At 31.5% G+C, this 19997-nt stretch overlaps 1 protein-coding gene across 1 annotated transcript; it reads left to right on the top strand.

The window, feature by feature from the left end:
* The first annotated feature begins 4830 nt into the window (after positions 1-4830).
* Positions 4831-11557, top strand: LOC105621376 (nucleobindin-2). Its single transcript, XM_012202844.1, has 11 exons — positions 4831-4991; positions 7105-7238; positions 7303-7419; positions 7895-8116; positions 8224-8329; positions 8973-9049; positions 9632-9734; positions 9822-10002; positions 10097-10253; positions 10810-10857; positions 10976-11557. Exons 2-11 carry the CDS (start codon positions 7116-7118, stop codon positions 11555-11557), a joined length of 1716 nt encoding a protein of 571 aa, XP_012058234.1. The 5' UTR covers positions 4831-4991; positions 7105-7115.
* Positions 11558-19997: the final 8440 nt, after the last annotated feature.

The raw sequence follows: 19997 nt of genomic DNA, 5'->3' as shown, positions 1-19997 counted from the left end.
CATATAATAACAAAAATTATTTATTGATTCAAGTTTGATAAATATTTAACTTTGAAACTTTTTTTAATTTTGTAGATTTTATTTTGAATTTCAAAAAGTCATTAATAATTTTAAATTACTTCTAAAAATTTTATGTTTAGAATAATCATCAATTTTTCTTCTTATTTAATATACAAATTTATTAAATTTGTATTGCTTGCTTTTTGATATTTACGTTAATTTAAATAAATTAACATTACAGAATTACAAGTATTATATTTTAGTGATCAATTTATTATGTATAAAGATCTCATCGTTGTCTCTCGCGGCAGATGCCTGTGATTGCGTCTTTGGAAAGTTGCGACCGATGGAAAGTTGAAATTATTTTCATCATGGGGAATTATTCCTCGTCGCTTTTCGTAAAGTTCATTCATGAAGTTTGGTTGAAAACCTCTAGTCTTTGGTTTGGTTTCTCTTTGGAGATTTTGATATCGAAATTAATCTCGTTTTTTCATTTGCAATTACTGAAAGTAATAATTTTATCAATGAGTCAATGACAATTGCCATATATTTTAAAGTTAAGTTGGGAAATTAAATTCAATAGTATATTTTAGCATATAATTTTTGTCGCTTTCTTTATTTTATTAAATGTTATGTTTTTCCACTAGTAATAATAATGTTAGTAATAGTACTGTCTTAATAATAATAGAAATTTAATATCATGATTAATTTAATATCATGATTATGAATATATAATGATTATTTGTTTAAATCCAAATTATTAAGTAAATAAATTTAAGTTTTATACAAATAATTTGCTAATTTTTTAATGATTGCTCTAACAAAAGTATGGTTACAAATGTGTATATTTAATTTTCTAATTGTTATTTTAAAATCATTTTTAGGTATTGGACATCCCGCCATTCCAGAATATTATTAATTATTAATTTATATATGTTTTTATGTTATTAATATATATTAATTTACATACTTTTCTATAATAAAATACATGCAGATATTGAGATTATATTTAAGAAATTTTATTTTTATCGATGAATTTAATTAAAATTGTGTGGCTACAAAAAATTTGAGATAAGTCGAATGGGTACCCTTATATTTAGCGGGATATTAATGATTAAAATTTTTGGAAAATATAGGAAAATGAGGAATACAAAATTAAATTTTGCATAATAAATTTTTTTTAGCATAAAAGTTCTTAAAATCCCGTTATTATCGGGTTCGATTTATCTCAAACAGTTGGTACCCGAGAAACTTTTGTATCCATACATATAAAAAAAGTACAATAATGCATGTATTTTATTATTATTAAATATATTCCTTTGTAACCAGTATTTCGAATTTAAGGAAATCATTCTATTCTATTCATTTTTAATAAGAGATGACTTTTAGTGATATATGGCAGTACATATTTTCTCGCGAATTTTAATTATATTAAAGATGATAAAAATGGTAATTAATTGTGATTGACATATTACCAAAATTATTATTATCGTAAATAGTAAATCTGAAAATTTCAGGATTCATATCTTCCTGTAACAAGACCTGACGTTTGACGGATTGCTTAATGAATAGACTTTGCGAATTTGAAGTAGAGAGTATGCTCACTATGAAGATTATTCTTCTTTAAATCGATGCTAACTATAGCGAATCACAAGGTGGAGGAATACGATCACATTATTGGGATAAGTTATTTTGAACATGATGAAAGTATTGTCATCAGTCATAAATATATTAATGACTTTTTATCACAATATTAATAAATTTTATAATCGCAACCCGAGAAAAAATGTTTTATATATAATTATATAAAATTATATATTTATATATTTATATATATTAATATATATTAATATTAAAAATTATATATAATTATATATATAGAATATGTCCATTTATATACAGTTATATAAAATTATAAAGTTATATAAAATATTTTTTCCCGAAAAGTTAATAATTAATAGTAAATAGTTATATTACATACGATTTAGTTGGTAGTAATTGGTAGTTTCATTTCGCGTTTACCAATATTTCATTAAACATCGATTTAGAAAAAATTGTGTTATCATATGTATTTTCGACGTTTTCGTATAAAACTCACATTATTAAAATTTGTTAATTATATGTTCTTATAATATCATTTTTATTATATTTTAAACAGTTTTTATGATTGTATATTATATTGTAAATAATTGTTATTATTATAAGTAATTGAATAAATTGTTATTATTGAATTGTATAAAGGATTTCAATAAAAGATAATATTTGAAAAAATGTAATATTAGCGAAAAAAATACAATGGAATAAATAGACATAAAAAAATTAATTAATTAATTAAAAATATACTTATCTACTAAAAACGGGCTACTAAATTATCAAATTTATTAGTAGCTCATTTTTTTTAACGGATGAGTATATTTACAAAGAAAAGAGGACCGCCGATAAAATCGGCGGGGGTGGTGGAGGGCCTCTAGCTCGTTTTTGCTAAATTAAATTTTTGCAATCTTAAATTGACAATATATGATTCGAAAAGTTTGAATTTATTCAAAGTCTTTATAATTATTATAGTAATTGTAGAGACTTTGATACATATATAGTAATTATGTTTAGTTAAAACGAGCTGAAAATCTTTACATTTTTATTTAATAATTCTTTTAATAACACAATGTTTATTAATCCTTGAACAAAAATTTTAATCTCGCATCCCCTACTATGGAAATAAAAATTGTTGAATTTTAATAAACGATATTGAATATTCCATTTTGAAAATTCCATTTTTATGGAATTACGAAGTTATGTTTCTTTAAGACAGATTTTCAGCTCGTTTTAACTAAAGCGCAGACGCGTTTTAGTTTAAGATAAAATTTGCTAAATTAATTTGTTTGAATATTCAATATCGTTTATTAAAATTCAACAATTTTTATTTCCATAGTAGGGGATGCGAGATTAAAATTTTTGTTCAAGGATTAATAAACATTGTGTTATTAAAAGAATTATTAAATAAAAATGTAAAGATTTTTATTGCAGAACCAGAATTCGGATTTTCTTCAATTATACGCGAATGTTGTATTGTAATATGTATGCCTTTTTTGTTGCAACGCACCAGTTTTGCTATTGGGTGCGTTCAAGTCGATAAAACGGCTAGCCTTCTTGCTGAGCAAATGAATAATTATATTGGTTGTTACTTATAGATTCAAAATCAATGGCAGCGATCAGTAGAGAAAACTTACACTTACTGAACATAATTATAAGTCGCTCTATCGCTACATAATTTTACAGCCCAAACACGCATTAGAGAAATAATAAACAATATAAGTAGTAAATAAATAAGAAATATGATATTAAAGATTATCTGTAGACAAGTTATTTTACATTATGCATTATAATAAATAAACATATTAATTATATTAATTAGATTAATCCCTTTTTTGCTCAGTAAGTGGTTTTCCCTATTGAACGCAGCCCATTTCAATCGTTCGGTAAGCATGCTAGCAGCTTTGTCTAGCTTGAACTCGCCCAATGAAAAACGCTGGAATCATTATATGATAAAATAGCGCATTAATTGATCCGCCATGTTTCAGGAATTCTCGTTCTATATTTGAATATCTATATTTATTATGTTTTTAAATTTTTAACTTTTAAATTTTAACAATATAATTAAAATATAATTAGATATTTTAAAGGTGTTAACAAATAAATTTCTTTTACATTACATATCAGCTTTGAATTGTGAAAGCTCTGCTTTTTTGGCACATGACGGTACGAAGCAGAATTCTTATTAGATATCGCTTGTCGCTTATCTCTTATCGCGTCCAGTGTGCAATAGACATTAAAACAAGTATTCATAGTCGGTTCTTATTTTAAGATTATCTTAATTAATGTCCTAACATACTAAAGCCTGTTCTACAACAGGATTGCAAGTCGTAAGAAATTAATAAATTGTAGTTGATTATTTTTGTCATATTCAACTGTGATTCGCCAATTTCTTACGATTTACGACTTACGATCTTATTGTAGAACAAGCTTAATTCGACTTTCTAGTCCATGATATCTTAAGATTGCACTTAAGACAATCTTAAATATAAGATCTGACTATGAATACAGGCAGAGAGAAACTTGAATCCCTATTATATAATTTTATAAATTTTTAGTTATTTCAGCGATTTATTTCCATCAAGAGCATAAAAAAAATGGATATTATTATATTGTGTAATTTACATCCACTTCTTCAGAGGGCAGTAGTACGCGGCGGCATTTTGCAGGAAGAAGATTTTCACGTCCTCTTTCAGGTTTGTCTCTGATAATACTTAATAAAATATCGCGGGACATTGCTATATCAAAATTATAATATACAGAATGTTTCCAATTTTTAATCAAACTTCAAGCCATTATAAACTGATATATCTCATGAGATATAAATATTTATTTATATATAAATTTTTATTTTTTTATATTTATACATTTTTACAAAGTTTGTATAGTTATTTGCACTATCGACTTTATTCTTGATTAAAGTCGATAATGCAAATAACTACAAGCTCCAAAAAATGTATAAATATAAAAAATAAAAATTTCTTCAAAAATAAAAATGTCTTCAAAACAGATTTTCATCATTTGGACAAAACTTTAAAGACGTCTAAAAGATGTCCCTTGGAAGACTATTAAAGCGTCTTTAGAATGCTTTTAGAATGTCATTTATGCATGTTGCTGGGTAATGTATTCGTGAGCGCATGGCATATGGATTTGAAATTCCCACTACTTATCACGTGACTTATTTAGTTCGCTCAGATCCGAGTTCTCTGATAAGCGGCGCTGAAACTGTCCAGAATTTTTCCAAGTGGGAGAATGGTCCGAGTGTTTGACGTGCCTTGCTTATCTCAGTCGGTCGGTCTTCAGTATCTTCAATCAGTTTCGATTGCGGATATTTGGTGATTTGGTGGCTACGATCTGTCACGACTGTCATCTGATTATTCGGCATCAAGACGCTCTTTAACGTAAGTTAAATCTATCTCTTTTAATTTCCTCTATAACCTACACAACGCCGTGATCTCGCAGGGAAAGCCTCACTGCTCCGAATTGATCACCGTACTCTCATTGAACTTTCACCGTATATTTCGTAAGCGAATTTCTGCACGATCTCTCACTAGCGATCTTGATTGCGTTTATTTGTCTTCGTACATATATTCTTTTTGCATACATTATTTTACATTCACCGCATGTGTGTGTGTGCGAGCCACTGTTGTCCTCTTTTCGCATGCACACGCAAGTTTCAAGAGGTACGCGCGAAATAACATCATGATGATGTATTGCAATTGACCCTCGATTGAATAGATGACGCAAGTACGCGGAACAGAAATATTTTAACTCCTCGCACGTTTATATGCGGAAATTGAAATAAAAGATGGCAAGGCATAAAAATGCGATATAAATAGAATGTAATGTAATATATAGGGTATGTCATGATATACGTATAGAAGACATGTTTGTACTTAGTAATTACATATGTGGATTGACACGTCTGTTCCATTTATCGTTTGCCATTGCAAGAAATATTTATTTGTATCTTTGACTATCTTAGAATTTTTTATATAATCTATTGGAATTTTTGCATAATTTTATAATTTTTTAAAAGATTTCTCAAATTTTTTTCTAAAATCGTTTATATATGTGAAATCAGAAATATTCTAAGATTTCTCATTCTATAATTTTTGAGAAAAAAACTTGTAAAATCTGAAGAATATAAATCTGAAGATATTTTTTCAGAAATCATCATAAATTTAAAATACGAAAATTCTTAAAAATATGATGCGAGAAATTTTTTCATCAGAGATATGAAACATACGCGAAGACATATGTTTACGGAAATTGAAGATAAACCAACGATCCATCAATAGTTTTTCTCAAGCAGATGTTCTCACAGCAAGCACTCTTTTATCTTTGCTCTTATATCTGTTACTTGCTTTGACTATATATGTTGTATGTGATCGCCGCGTCACATGCCACACATCTGCGTTTACGTTATTTTAATAATCGATTACGATCGTTCGTTTATTATGTTGTTTTGCTCATTTTGGCTCGCTTCCGTGAGTTCCGAAAACTATGTCGAAAGTTACTCCACCTTGGAAATTCGTTTATAAGCTGACGTGATCAACTATCCGCATGCACGCTTTCTGTGGTCGCGTTTTGTGTGACGTTGCATTTCAGTGACATTTGTTCTTCGGTAGCTCTGTGAATCATGGGTTACGTTTATACGGACTTTAATAACATCTGTAGCAAGAAATTGGCCAATCACAATCATTCTATTTTTCAAAGAAATAGCTATGATTGGCAGTTTTATAACTACGAATGTTATTATAAGTGCATTCCGAGTTACGTCCACACAACTTGCATAGCTGCATAACTATATGTTTAAGGAAAATTATTCACTTATATTTTACGTACATTCTTGTGATAGAAATGTGATTGGATAATTTCTTTATGCATACGTTTATACGGCTAAATTTGTGTGAATATATCCTAATGCTTGTTCTATAAGAAATTAACCAATAATTGATTTTTTTTTATCATATTCAACTGTTATTGATAAATTTTTTACGGTTTACGACCCTGTTGTAGAATAAGTTTGAATCTGATTAGAAGAATGTTCGTGTAAACATAGTTTTCGTCCAAATTTCCTGGAGTAACAATAGTTATGCGACACTGCATAACACCATTCGTTCGTACATGTGTGTTTAGATTCCAATCCTGTTGGCTAAAACCAGTTGTCCTTGATACAAGTAAAAATAACACCAAAGCTAGTCTTTTGAATTTTCTTATCGAATGTCTTCTATGCATGTCATCATCATCGTTAATTAAGAATCTTTCAACAAATAAAAGATAACGTGTAAACTGGACAGGAATATAAATTACTTAAATTGAATAAACTCGGGTTAAGCGTAAAAAATCGATTTTAAGGGAATAAATGCATTCTTTGTTTTTACTTCATGTTAGAAAAAAAATTCTTTTACGATTCCTCATCGTTGATATATCTTTCTGTTTGGTTTTAGTTCCAGCTTTCTGACGTTGTATGTATTTTTTTATGGTATGTACCTTTCTGTTTAATTTTAGTTCCAGAAAAAATGCGGTACTTGCTACTATTTTTAGTAGTTTTGATAATACAAACATCGATCGCGCCGCCTGTTGAAAAGAAGAACGAAGATCACAAGGATAAGGAGAATGAGATTGATGACTCAGATGATTTGGTAGGTATATTTTTGGGAATATAGTTCTGTTGATCTAGTGTATAAATAATGTTCATTTTTATAGGGAAATCCAGAATTTCAAATGGAATATCATCGGTACTTAAAGGAAGTGATTCAGGCTTTGGAAAGGGACCCAGAATTCCGCGCAAAATTAGAAAATGCTAAGGAAGAAGATATTCGTGTAAATCTCATTAAGAATAATTGAGATTAATTAATTTATACTCATAATTTTATATAATTTATTTATATTATATACATTTTTTGACAAAAAAAAGTCGCGCACATTGGAATTGTTTTTTGATAATGATAATACGATTTCAATTACTTTATTTTTCTCGATTTACTTGATCTTTCTCGTAGATCTTGAGAGGAATCAAAATAGTCTTGTGACATTTTGCCGTATCACTATTTCTATTATAAGATAATGATTTTTGTCTGTTGTTAAAGAATATAATGTTAGTTATTTCTCGGTAATCGTCCAATAATAATTCCTTTTTTAACAATAAAATTTCACGATTATTATATCTGTGATATGTCAATCCGAATATAGATTTTAGATCAAAATCTATAAGTATCGAATATTAAATACTTTTTGTTTACATAGATGCGCTTAGATTGCGTAATTTGTAATTTTAATTAAATATTTTTGTACGTAGACGGGCAAGATTGCGCATGAGCTGCAATTTGTAGACCATAAGGTCAGAACAAAGCTGGACGAACTGAAACGAGAAGAATTGGAGAGGCTGCGACATCTTGCTACCAAAGAGTATAATCGTAGAAATGATTTGGATATAGAACATTTAAAGATAGCGGAACATTTGGATCACTCTAACGCGCATACGTTCGAAATAGATGATCTGAAGAAATTGATCGCCAAGGTAGAATGTTTCTTGATACGTAAATTTGTAGAAAATATTTGACACGAAGAATTTTTATATAATACCTTGTTTAATTACTTACATATTATTGTTTTAAAACGTTACAGACCACGAAAGACTTGGCTGAAGCTGATAAACGAAGACGACAACAATTTAAGGAATACGAGATGCAGAAGAAATTCGAGGAAGAACAAAAGATGAAGGGTAATACCGGTAACTGTATATGATGGTTTTCAAGAGAGCTTTTATATCAAGTAAATATTGTCACGATATTGACAACTCTGACACTATATTGAATTAAGAAGTGGTCAAGATCACAATTTAAACAATTTTTTTTTCGTTCTCATATAAACTCTTCACAAACACGTATTAATGCGTATACTTTAATCATAGAAAAGGATTTTTGAATTTTAAAAGAGAAAAAAAATTGTTATAAAACTCATACAACATTTAGATCAAGAAAACGACAAAAATTTTTGAAATTGACATCTTCACAATTTCTTAGTCCATAATAGCTTGAGCTGTTGAGCTGCTTGAGCGACAACATTTGTTTGATACAAAAGCTCTGTATTTATATAAAATTGGAAGTTACAGACTAGTACTATACATTACACAAAGAAACGGTGTCAAGAGTTCTTAGAATAAAACTAATTAAAATGTTATTATTCTAAAAATTTGTATGTGTGTGCTCGCGTGCGCGACATTGATGTAGTAATATACAAAGATATGTCGATGTATCCCGTTTTATCGGTAAAACAACGATTCAGATATCACTTTAGAATCCTCTTAAGTTTGCTCATTACAAATTTATATGTAAACGTCACTTTTTTGTATTAATGTGTTTCGTTTTTGGAAGGTATGAAGGAAGAAGAAAGAAAGAAATATGAGGAAGAATTAGAAGCGATGAAGAAGAAGCATAAGGATCACAAACCTGTAAGTTGAGAAATGGATTTGAAGAAGCTCTCTTTTTTCTTTTCTAAAACTTGCTTAAGATTATATATGCAATTAATAATTCGTGATTCGCAGTGACTATTCGTATGAGATTTGCGAATAATGTGAATGGATAAATCAAGTAGCTGTTACTTATTAATTGTGTTTGTTACTTATTAATTGTATTAATTTATCAACAAAGTAGTTTTTTGACAAAAAAATCGAATAGATTACTTATCTACTCTCATGGATTTTTTTATTATAGTAATTAATCGCATTGATTTTTCAATAGAATTTTAATGAATGGAATGATCACGTTTCGACATTTTTGTGCCGAAAGCTATAAAAGGATAGAACTTATTGTGAAATGTCCCAAGAATAAAAGTCACAATAATAATAAAAAATTATCAAATTATCACATGAAGTACAAATGAATCATAACTGCGAATGACGAATTATGAATCGTGGGAAGTCTATCATTGGTAAACAACGAATTTCTGAGAATCTTATACAAATAGTAAGCTGTGAAACCACAATAATAAATTGCATGTGTCTCGATGCAAGCTTAGTAATATACACTTGTAGTTGCATCATCCCGGTAGTAAGCAACAACTGGAAGAAGTATGGGAAAAACAAGATCATATGGAAGATCAAGAATTTGATCCCAAGACATTCTTTCACCTTCATGGTAAGAAAGATAATCATTTTTATTACATAATTAATTATTATCTTAAAATAAAATTATTCTATACATATACATGACAAATCAATTTAGATTTGGATGGAAATGGTTACTGGGATCAAGATGAAGTGAAGGCTTTGTTCTTGAAGGAATTGGATAAACTTTATACAGAAGGCGCACCTGAAGATGACATCTACGAGAGACGGGAAGAAATGGAAAGAATGAGAGAGCATGTGTTTAATGAAGCTGATTTTGATCGCGACGGTGTCATAAGGTATATAAAAAAATTCACAAAATTCTTTATGCTAATTGATTATCAGAATTACATAAAACAAAGAAATGTACTTTTGTGTTTTTTCTCATTACAGTTATCAAGAATTTTTAGTACAAACGATGAAACCAGATTTCCAGCAGGATGAAGGATGGCAGGGATTGGATGAGCAGCAAATTTATTCTCAACAAGAGTACGAAGCTTTCCAGAAGCATAGACAGGAAGAAATTCAGAAAATGGTCGCCAAAGGAATGGTAAATTAAATTTATCAAATTAATTTATCAAATTTAATCTTGAATGCACTTAAAAATTTGAATAGAAAAATCGTATTTATTTAAGTCCAGTTGTATATTTCAATGATTGCTATAGAATTAAATCCCCGCATATGTCGAGTTAATTTTATATTTTTGTATATTTTGACTTTGAATGTTTTATATATATATATATATATATATATATATATATATATATATATATATATATATATGTATGTATGTATGTATATATACACATATACATATTTGTATAGATGATTTTATTTCTCGCTTTCGTTCTTCACATCTTCAATAGCATGTTCAAGATAAGATTAGGAAATGCTCCACTTTATTGCTTCTTCAACCAAAATCATTTTTTGTAGACGTAATTACATATACATGCGTGACTGTAATTACTAGCACGAAGCGTGTTTTATATGAATCGCCGTTCGACGGATCTGCAGACATTATCACTATCGCTTTGACAAATAGACGTGCTATCCGTAGTAATTAGAGTAATTAACTTAGCTTGTGCACTTTCTGTTGTTGTCGTTAGTTACCACCACCCCCTGACAATGTACATCTACCCGTTCAACATGAACAGGTGAGTAATTACTAAACATTTTAGCAATTTTAATTAAATCATTTTAATTTTAAATTATTTTCTTAGCTAACCTGCAATTATTTTCTTTTAACACGGTCTTTTTTTTATCATTCTGCAGTTCCCATCACAATATCAGCAACAGTACAACTATCAACAATATTCGCAACAGGCGCATCCTTCGCAACAACAGTATTCAGGACAGATACCACCGCAACAACCAATAGTCGGCCATATGCCACAATATCAGGGCCAATTGCCGCAGCAACAATCCTATCAACCTCAAGTTCCATCACCTCAGCAACATTATCCTGGCCAAATTCCGCAACAGCAACAGTATCAGGGACAACAGCCACAGTATCAAATGCCAGTACTGCAACAGCCGCAGTTCCAGGCTCAACAGCCTCAACAAGCGCAGCAATTCCAAAATCAACCTCAGCAGGTTCAACAGTCTCAACAGATTCAACAACAGACTCAAGGTCAGCCTCAACAGGTTCAACAACAAATGCAAGGCCAGCCTTCGCAGAGTCAACAACAAACACAACAACAGCAACAAATGCAGAATCAAGTGCCACAGAATACTCAGGGTAACGTTCCGAGTAGTCGAGGTGCTGCACAAATCAACCAGAACAATCTTCCACAGCAACAAGATTCGAAACCCGTTAAGCAACAAATCAACCAGAACAGTATACCGAACATATAAACAGTGTAGGTAACGCGAATACAAATGATTGATAAAAATGTTTTTATCTTGCTTCTTTCTAAATCGTGGACTAATAAAAATAAAATCGGACAGTTCTACGGTTCTCGATTTAAAGAGATTAACTGAGACTCTCGGGAAAATTCTAATTCCAGAGAAGTGCAACCAATATATAAAAATATTTGCAGGATTAGGAAAATTACTTTATAAAAAAGTAACTCATTACTATTATCACTTCTTTTTTCTGAAAAATAACTCGTTATTGTTATTCAAAAAGTAACAAGTTATTACAATTTGTGTTATTTTTTCGAATTTTAATGACTTCTTTTTTTGAAGTGGCATCCAATTGCTTTGGTCACTAATTGATCAATTCAATACGAGATCTATAGTTATTATAATAGTTGTAGTTAATCGCAACATGGTCAAACAACATTTTCTTTTTTTGAAACTCACTTATACATGCTCTATACGCGCGTATTGTACAAAATAACGATAAAAGTACATTGATTGGTTGGAAAAAGATTGGTTGCTGCAACAATTTAAATTGTAAAATATGGCATAGCATTTTTGTATGACTACAGCAATCAGTTTTTACTTGTAACAGCAAATTTTTAGTTACGTTAGTCTATCGAAATCATATACATTGTGGATAAGTTAACATAACTAAAAATTTGCTGCTACAATCAAAAACTAGTTGTTACAATCATATAAAAATGTTATGCCATATTTTACTATCTAAATTGTTGCAGCAATCAATCTTTTCTTTCAGTGTAACGATTATACTCGTTATTGCTATCCAAAAAAAGTAATGTGTTTTCCAACTTTGGCCATATGTTTACACAAAAAATACGATTTTACTTTTGTACTATTTTAAAGTTTCAGTTGTTATACATTCAACTGTATTCAATTATGACATTGGAAGAAAGAAATTGTGTAATTTTTTTCGCAATATATAAATTTTTATTTTGAACTGAATAATCAATTAATCAAGCTTTATAGTTTTTTTCAATTTATGAATTGAAAAAAAAGAAGGTATTGAAATTAACAAAACAATTAGACCGCTCATCGAGCAAATGCTGCATAGTTAACCTTTTGTGTCATGAAGCCTTTTTGTATCAGATTTTTTAAAACTGTGTACCCGAAGGTTTTTCGGATCGGTGATTACGAATTAGAATCACAATTTTAAAATTCAAAATGACTGATCCAATATAGCGGACAAATAATTCAAATAATTCTTAGTAAAATATTTATTATGGTATTTTAAGATTAAATTTGGAGGGATTATTAATATTTTAGATGAATTGCGTTGAAAGTCCGACAGTAACGGCCTGCAATCATATTTTTTAAATAAATTCATTGGTGCTTTTCGTATTTAAGTGATGTATTCACATAAAACGGTCTTAATTCCAATCTTATTATTGCTTAGTAAAATATTTAGTATTTTGATTAATCAATCGATAAATTAAAAAAATTAGTCCTAGTTCTTTGTTTTTGATCCATCATATCAGTTTCGCCATTTTAGATTTTAAAATTTGAAAATTTTAACCTCAGATTAGTTTGGATCAGTGATCCAAAAAAATCAGTGATCCCTAGAACGTCATTATAAAAGATATTAAAAAAACTATTAAATTGCCGTTTTGTTATCGATAATAGTTTAAAAAATGCATTTTTTTTAAACATAAATTTTTTAACATGTGTATTAATACTTATTTATAAAATAATCTATAATAAATTTAATTGCTAGCCAGCAAGTAAAAATAAAATGTCATGCAATTAGGTTAATCATTGTGACAAATCGTTTAAAAAATTTTATCGTTCAATACATTTATTTTATGAGCAGACTAGCTGCTTTATCGGCATAAACATATTCTTTGTTTTGTTTTATTAATTTATGTTGAAAATGAATGATGTGATGCAGATAAACTACGTGGTGAATAATTTATATTGGGTTGCCCAGAAAGTTCGTGCCGATTTTGAAAGAAAATTGAAACACAGAAGATTTAAATTTTATTAAAAATTTTTATACATTTATTAAATTTAAATCTTTTGCGGCACGAACTTTTCGGACAACCCAATATTTTGACTAATAAATTTATTTATAATATATATTCCAAAAAAAAAAGAAAATGATTTTTTCATTTCATAATTCAATGTAATTATAGTTAAGAAATAGATTTAATTATTGTGCAATATACTGTTTGCTAAATCTTTTTTAAGTTACAAAATTCATTCAAACGTATTCCTAAAATCGTTATATTTATCATAATTTTCTGGAACTTAATTTCTTTATTTGATACTCTAATTATTTATATTGTATAAAATGTCTCATTACTGAATAAATATTTTTCGAAAATGTATTATCTGTTAGATCTCTATGTGTGTTATGTTGTGATTGTATTCACAGTACACACACACACACACACACACACACACAATGTACAGGATATACAATTTGTATCTGATATACTGTATAAGTCTTGATAAAATCTCAATTGATGTTTAAAATCTTTTATAGGCGAGAATGAAGTTTTTTAATAATATGTCTTACCGAAATGAGAATGTTGTCTCATTGCGAATTAGGCTAGAAAAGCTTTATTAAAATTTGAGATTTAAAGAAAAAGGTAGAAGGAAAGACACAAGGCAAATTCGAAAGGAAGCACATATTTTGTTTCTCATATTTATTTGTTATTGCATACTGTTTATGTTAGTATATTACTTAGGTATACGTGCCAAGTAGCAACTTAAATGTATGATTGCGTGATTCATCTGTTTGTTCCACCCGTCAAGCGCGCGGATAGGTAGATAGGTAGGTTGGTTGATTGGGTGGGTGGGTGGTTGCTTGGATGGGTAGTTGGATGGTTGGTTAGTTGGTTGGTTGGTTGGTTGGTTGATTGGTTGGTTGGTTAATAGGTAGGTAGATAGGTAGGTAGGTAGGTAGATAGGTAGGTAGGTAGGTAGGTAGGTAGGCAGGTAGGTAGGTAGGTTGGTAGGTAGGTTGGTAGGTAGGTAGGTAAGTAGGTAGGTAGGTAGGTAGGTAGGTAGGTAGGTAATGTAAGTTGCTTACTTCACTATATATAGGGTGTATTTATAAGTATAGCATACCTCGGTAGAACGTCATCTTACGAGCTAATCGGTAATAAATAAAAGTTGGGCTCGGGACCGGCCTTGGGGGAGGATCTAGGGCGGGTGGAGGAGGGGCAGGGAGAGGGGGAGAACGCGTTTAATAATGGGCGAACGATTTTGCGTTTCTGCGTCCGTGACTGAAACAAATCGTGCGCGACGCAGTACGTTCATACGCTTTTTTTTCGAAGTAAATCGGGAACGAACGTCGTTTCACGAGTCACGGTTACATCTCGTGCGCGTTAAATCACGCGTTGCTTTATCTCGATATAATCTATCGGTACGGGCGACTTATCCAAAACTGAATTGGGCTACCTACTGAAAAGAAATACTTGCGTGTATGTTCGCTTTTCCTTTTTTTTCTTAAAGGCAAAAAATAAAATACGATAGTAACTCTATAAAATATTGCCGTTCGCCATTGTCATCGCACATAATTAGTGCGACGAGCGCGCTTATAATCGATATAATAACGATTCCGCCAGTCACTGTCTCGATTAAACCATCGAAGACTATGCTTTCAATATTCCACATACGACAGACACGTGAAAGAATAAATTCCTAAATTATTAACATATAATTGTCTTCTATAGATACGTTCCTTCCGACAAGCTTTTAAATTATATTCGTAAATATGATCTCTACTAGAAATTTGTCATTTTAAATAAATTTCTTAACTATGATTATAAATACAGTGCTTATTAGATTTGTCGTTCTCCTCTTTAAAATTATAATTGTAAATACTTGCTTAAATATCTTAAACTCTTAAATAGTTCTAACAAGACTTCTCGTATCCGTCGTACAAATAAGAAGATAGTCCTCCATTGTGAGTGAATTAAGAAAAAAATTGTCGAAACGTGTGATCGTAGTTTCGACTGCAGGAAAATGTACGGTCTTGCTCGGGAAATTATTCCAAGGATTTCTAGTTGCGGCAAGAGAGAGAAATAATTTTAAAGCTTATTAAATCATCATTCGGTTAATCTCAAATACATTTCGCACGCGGATGCATATCATACATTTTACTTTCGTGGCCAAATCGAGACAATGCCGAGGAGGTTCGCGAGCTCACCGACAACTCGGCATGGCGAGGCTATAAGAAATACTTTCGAGAAGAAAACAACCTCAGCTTTCCCATCGAAAGACGCCTGTGTCCGACGTGGTTCGCTCCGCACCTCCGATGCGAAAGAGGATCGAAATAAAATCCGGATTTCTTAGGCTACATAAATGGGAGTCTCAACGAGAACTCCTCAAGAAATAAATTATGATACACGTTACAATGATAACGAATCTTTGCCGTACATGCTGCTCCTCCTCTATTTACAATAAAGACAAACAATCTCGTATGTCTCTTCGTTTTCTCGGCTTCTTGGAGGTGTTCTCTGTATGTATTTTGTGTATGTTGTGTGTGTATTCGTGTCACAGCGTAATCGCATTTCCGCGTGTATGTGTGTATACATACGTGTTACTCGGGCTCGTGTGCGATTAAATAACCGGGCTCTGAAAGGTGTGCGAATCTATTGCTCGACTAATAGTTCTCGCGAAAATGAAAAGATGCCACATCTAAGTTGTCCCTTAAACGTTAACTATAGTAGAGAAACGGAAACGCGGCGTGTATCGTCCTCGCTTGGCCCCGACGACGCGAAAGAACTCGGCTCGACGCGATCGCGCATTTCCTGAATCTCCTCTCACGGGAACGGGTCCAGCACGATCTCGCCCCAGTCTTAGGGAAAACGTCGTCGTTGGCCGCGCGTCCTGTAAACTAGTCGTAAATCGTGTGTACGGAAACTACTTATGTTCTGTTTATAGTTGGCTGTCGCTGTTCGCTGTGCAATTCGCTTTTCTCGCAGATTTTTTTTTCTTTCACCATTCAACACCGCGGCAATAACAACGATCAAAGAAAAGATTTCACACATGCGTGGAACGAAAGCCCTCGTCGATCGATTTCTGCATGCGTGTGATCTGAAACTTGGATGATTGCGTCTCACATATCGATGATCGCATCAATCTCTCGTGAAATAGATTTACAATTTTACAGATTTTTCCTAAAAAAGGATCGATTGTCTAATCTGTTTTATTAAATTTAGCTAAGCTATCCCGATTTTTTAAACATGTGCTGCGATTATAAAACAATGTTAACGTGTTAGTTTCGAAATTATCTTCTATTCATCTCTACCGATGTAAATAATGATTGATTTCAGGTTTAATTTAATAATTTTTTTATGTTTTTCTAATTCTAAGAATTAGAAAAAATAAAGAGTAAACCGAGATTAATCTATATTCTGATCTTGATAGAAATAATCCATTTCCTTTGCTCGCTTCAGTTTTCTTCTTTTATGTCCATTTTTATCAATGTAGATTTATTTTATTCTCAATTTAACTTACTTTCCATCTTTTTCTAGTCCTAAGAATCAGAAAAAGATAAAAAATAAATAATTAAGCCGAGATTGAAATCAATCTATGTGTTGATAGAAATATAAAAGATAGAACATAAAAGAAGAAAAGGAAAAGCGACGAAATATCATTCGAAGCGTTTATCGATAAACGAGACACGTTTTGCTGAAAATGAATTAGTTTTCTCACTAAGGTAGCGCCAGAGTCACGCATGTCCGTTTTGTATGTCGACCCGATAAAAAAAAACCTCCTACAAGCTACTTCATCTCCTCGATTCTAAAGTCTCCAAGCCTTTTAGTTCGCCTAGTGCAAAATTCTGCCCGTGAACTTTTGTTTCGTCCTCGACGACGTTCGGAAAAAAGAACCGCGGCTTCTCTATCTTTATCTCTCTCTCTCTCTCTCTCTCTCTCTCTCTCGCTCGCGCGCTCTCTCGTTCTTTCTCTCTTTTTCGCAATAAACGCACTCAGCCTCAGTATAATCCTACAGCGTCAATATATCAATTTTTTATATATATATATATTTATATATATATAATATACTTTTTTCTCATATATATATTCACTTTGTGTTCTATATCAATAATAGCGTATTAGATACTTTTTGTTCACTTATGTCTTAGGTATGTAATATAGGTATATTCTTTTTTTTTCACCATCTGTTCACAGATACATATATGTATATATCAAAATGTGGAAACGAAAGGGTCCTCTCGAAATAGCCGTTCTCCGTTCGGTCGGTCAGCTGTTCCGCTTTCATTTTTTTTCCCTATACTCTTTCCCTCCTACCTAAAATGCGTCGACTTTATTTGCTTTGCCGGGAAACTAAAAAGGAAAACATTTCGAGAATATGCCATTCAGGGTATTACCTGTGTGGATTGATCCAAAACACAAATTTTGTCGGGTAGTTTGTTGCTTCGGACATTCACTCTGACACGCACACAAAAGTTCGTAGATACGTTGCGTATTCGACATAGGAGGATTCGCCGGTTAATTGAAGACATCTCTCTTATTGTGCAATTTTTCTTTTGGAAACAATTAGAAACTGAAAATCTCGAAAGAGGAAGATTTTTCTTCTTCGCAAATAGTTTAGAAATCGGACGATCGAAAAATTTTATATCGAAAAATGCTACAACTGTAAATTTATATATGAATCGCCGAATTCGTGCCAATCTAGGTTTACAGATTAGACTTCATTTGAGAATAGAATAAGTCAAATTTTAAATACTGAAAGAAATGACACATTCTGTACAACGCTGAACGCTAAAAAAAAAATCTCTCAAGGTTTGAAGCAAATAAAAATAGAAAAGAATATGCGAACTACAGGAACATGGAAAGATTCTCAGATAGCAAACTGATGTGAAAATCAAAATTAGAATATCTGAAAAGTATCCGGCAATATATAATATACATCCGGCTGAAATTTTATATTGAAAGTTCGCATCATTGATACAAAATTCTATTCTTTTCAACTCTTGCACAACTCATCACCTTTCTTTTTTCTTTTCACATTGGGAAGATAAAGAAAATTATTATTGCTATTTTTCTCTTGTTTTCTTTTTTCTAATTAGAATAAAATAGAGAAATTATATGGATATCTGATATAAATAATATCCGGTATTTGGCCAGATAATTGAGATTCCTACCGGATATCTGACTGGATATCCGGAAATTTTACGATCCAGTACATCTCTAATTAAGATAAATTAATGATAAATAACGTTAGCTTATTAGATTTCCTTGATGAAACTGTCAATTTTTGAGTATATATCATATGGTCCGCTTTAATTGGAAATAAAATTGATCTACACTGAGATAATAGAGAAAATGAAATCAACTTGAAGAAAGCGAAGTGTCAAACTTACGCACCGTATCTACAAACATGATCACACGAGTAATGCATTCAGCAGAATTTCGAATGACTTTTCTCGTCGCTTAGTCAAGTGGTCACGGTCTACGGGACACTTAAATTTTTTTTTGGAAGGCACTTACTACTTTTTTTCTTTTTATACAGTATTTAATTTTAAACTTCTTCCGCATTCGCTCTCTCTCTCTCTCTCTTCTCTCTCTCTCTCTCTCTCTCTCTCTCTCTTCCCCACGCTCTCGCGACCTCGCGTATATTCTCCCTTTCTTTCGTTTTTCTTTCTCTCCTTCCTCTTGCACCTGGAATTTTTTTTCGCGATTCGGCTTGCGCTTCTCTAAATTTCGACTGTCCGCGCAATTCTTTTTTCTCTCTTTCATTCTTCGTTTTTAACCATCGCACGTCTCGCGCGAATTTACGTTTGAACACATTAATGCCTAAATGGTAAATAGAATTCGCGCTTTCCGAATTTCACGCCGAAATGAAAAACGTGGTCGATTGAAGTCTCGCAACGCGTATACTAATAATAAATCGCCGCGCCGTCCGCGTGTCGCCTCGCGACACCGTCGCGTTTTCGCACAAAAGTCGTTTGTATCAAGAATAACGTGTTACTTTTTTTCCCCTTTATTTTTGACTTGCCTGATGTTTTGTCATTCCCTCATATACGTGCTATTACGATCGCGCAATCCTTTCTTCTCTTTCTCTTTCCCTTACCCTTACCTCTTTTACCGATAATATTCTGGCTGCATGAGCGTGGTGCGAGAATCAATTTTTTTTCTTTCTGCGATTTTTTTACCCTCTCTTCCGTAAAGTTTTCCAGACAAACGGATAACACGGATGGCTCGTTTCGCCAAAAGCCTCGTACGAGCAAAAGCGAAAAGCGATGATCTTTCCCTTTCACCGAAGGCCACTTCGAATTTTTTTTTTGTTTACTTTTTACACTTACAAGGAGTCTCTTTCTCTCTTTCTCTCTCTCTCTCTNTCTCTCTNTCTNCTNTCTAAATCTTTCTCCTAATTCCATAAAGTCGNACTACTTCGTCTCTATACTACTAACTATACTATACGTACGTACGTACTA

This window comes from Atta cephalotes, assembly GCF_000143395.1.
Source record: "Atta cephalotes unplaced genomic scaffold scaffold00033, whole genome shotgun sequence".
NCBI classification, from domain to species: domain Eukaryota; kingdom Metazoa; phylum Arthropoda; class Insecta; order Hymenoptera; family Formicidae; genus Atta; species Atta cephalotes.
This window is presented reverse-complemented; position numbering and strand designations above follow the sequence as displayed.

What these genes read in the sequence shown, in the direction of transcription:
- LOC105621376 (XM_012202844.1), top strand. Translation starts at nt 7,116, where the DNA reads ATGCGGTACTTGCTACTATTTTTAGTAGTTTTGATAATACAAACATCG. An exon ending in TGAAGAAATTGATCGCCAAG is followed by an intron (nt 8,117 to 8,223) that starts GTAGAATGTTTC and finishes AAAACGTTACAG; the next exon opens with ACCACGAAAGACTTGGCTGA. An exon ending in AAATGGTCGCCAAAGGAATG is followed by an intron (nt 10,254 to 10,809) that starts GTAAATTAAATT and finishes TGTTGTCGTTAG; the next exon opens with TTACCACCACCCCCTGACAA.